We start from the raw sequence: 1,202 nt of genomic DNA on the forward strand, positions 1-1,202 counted from the left end.
GCAGCTGCCTAGTATTGCCTAATGGTAAATCCCCCCTGACTTAAACCTAACCGACCGTTAGGAAGGAGTCCCTCTGGGCTGGGATGTAGTCCAGATTACAGGTGCTTTAATCCACCAGATTAGGTTCCACATTCTATCTAATGAGAAAATAAATGAGCAAGAATTAAAATGCTGTCAGATTCTGAAGGAAGATTTTTCAAACATTTCCATGTTTCATATATTTATTAATTCATCGGCTTCAATGTTCTTTAAAAGCAAAAACTTCTGTTATTCATCTGTTAATAACATTTAAATAAATGTATCTCTAATGGTTGAAGAAGGAATGGATGGATATTTGCTGACATCTACAGACAAAATATATATTTAATCATTTGTTTACATCAGTAGAGAAGATTTGGTGATTATTTGATATCATAAAATTTAATTAATTACCAGCCTGTTTATTTTTAGTGTTAGAAAGGATTTCAATTTTGGGACAAAGAAAAACCAGTTAGATGAATAAAATATGAGAAAACTCCATTATTTGTTGAAAACAGAAATAGATTTATTACGCATAGATTGGCTGATGTCTCACAGCTTTTAATTCTGCTGTCTTCGTTGAATGAAAACATGACAAACTCTCTGTTTCTCTTCTGTTCCAGCTTTCGAAGAGCAACTGCCAGTACCATAAAATATTTAAGGAGATCAGCAAAGAGGAGCAGCTGAGACAGAGTGAGTCTGCCATGATCTCATCCATCTGCTCCGCCTTAAATACTGAGAGGAGGTTTCATTAAGAGCGTCCGATGTTTGCTAACTAACGTCAGGATGACGGGAGCTGACTGAGTTCTGTTAAAATGGGACACAGTTTTTATTCTGCTTTAAACAATGAAGGATTCTCTGGTTACCTGTCTGTCAGGTTACACCTGCGCCCTGCAGAAAGACATCCTCTACCAGGGGAGGATGTTCGTCTCTGATCACTGGATCTGCTTCCACTCCAAGGTTTTTGGCAAAGACACCAAGGTACAGCACTGAGGCAGCCTTTTATAACCGCAGGGCTTTGATGGATGGGGGGAAACACATTTAAAATAAAACCTCCTGCATCCCCTGAAATGGTCTTTCTGCAGAGACAGTCCCACTGCTGCTGCTTCTAATTATATCAGCTTTTTACTTTCTCTTAGGTGCTCTATTAACCTGATTAAAAACTCAGTCTAAATTAAAGCTAA

General features: G+C 38.0%; 1 protein-coding gene across 1 annotated transcript in view; it reads left to right on the top strand.

Annotated features, from left to right (window-relative positions):
- gramd3 (GRAM domain containing 3) overlaps positions 1-1,202 on the top strand; it is a 22,950-nt gene that overhangs the window by 5,335 nt on the left and 16,413 nt on the right. The window contains exons 4-5 of the mRNA XM_015374549.1: positions 642-711; positions 896-999. Coding sequence (XP_015230035.1) covers positions 642-711; positions 896-999 — 174 coding nt within the window. The remainder of the gene's footprint in view (positions 1-641; positions 712-895; positions 1,000-1,202) is intronic.

This window comes from Cyprinodon variegatus, unplaced genomic scaffold (assembly GCF_000732505.1).
Source record: "Cyprinodon variegatus isolate N-32 unplaced genomic scaffold, C_variegatus-1.0 Scaffold105, whole genome shotgun sequence".
Lineage (NCBI taxonomy): Eukaryota > Metazoa > Chordata > Actinopteri > Cyprinodontiformes > Cyprinodontidae > Cyprinodon > Cyprinodon variegatus.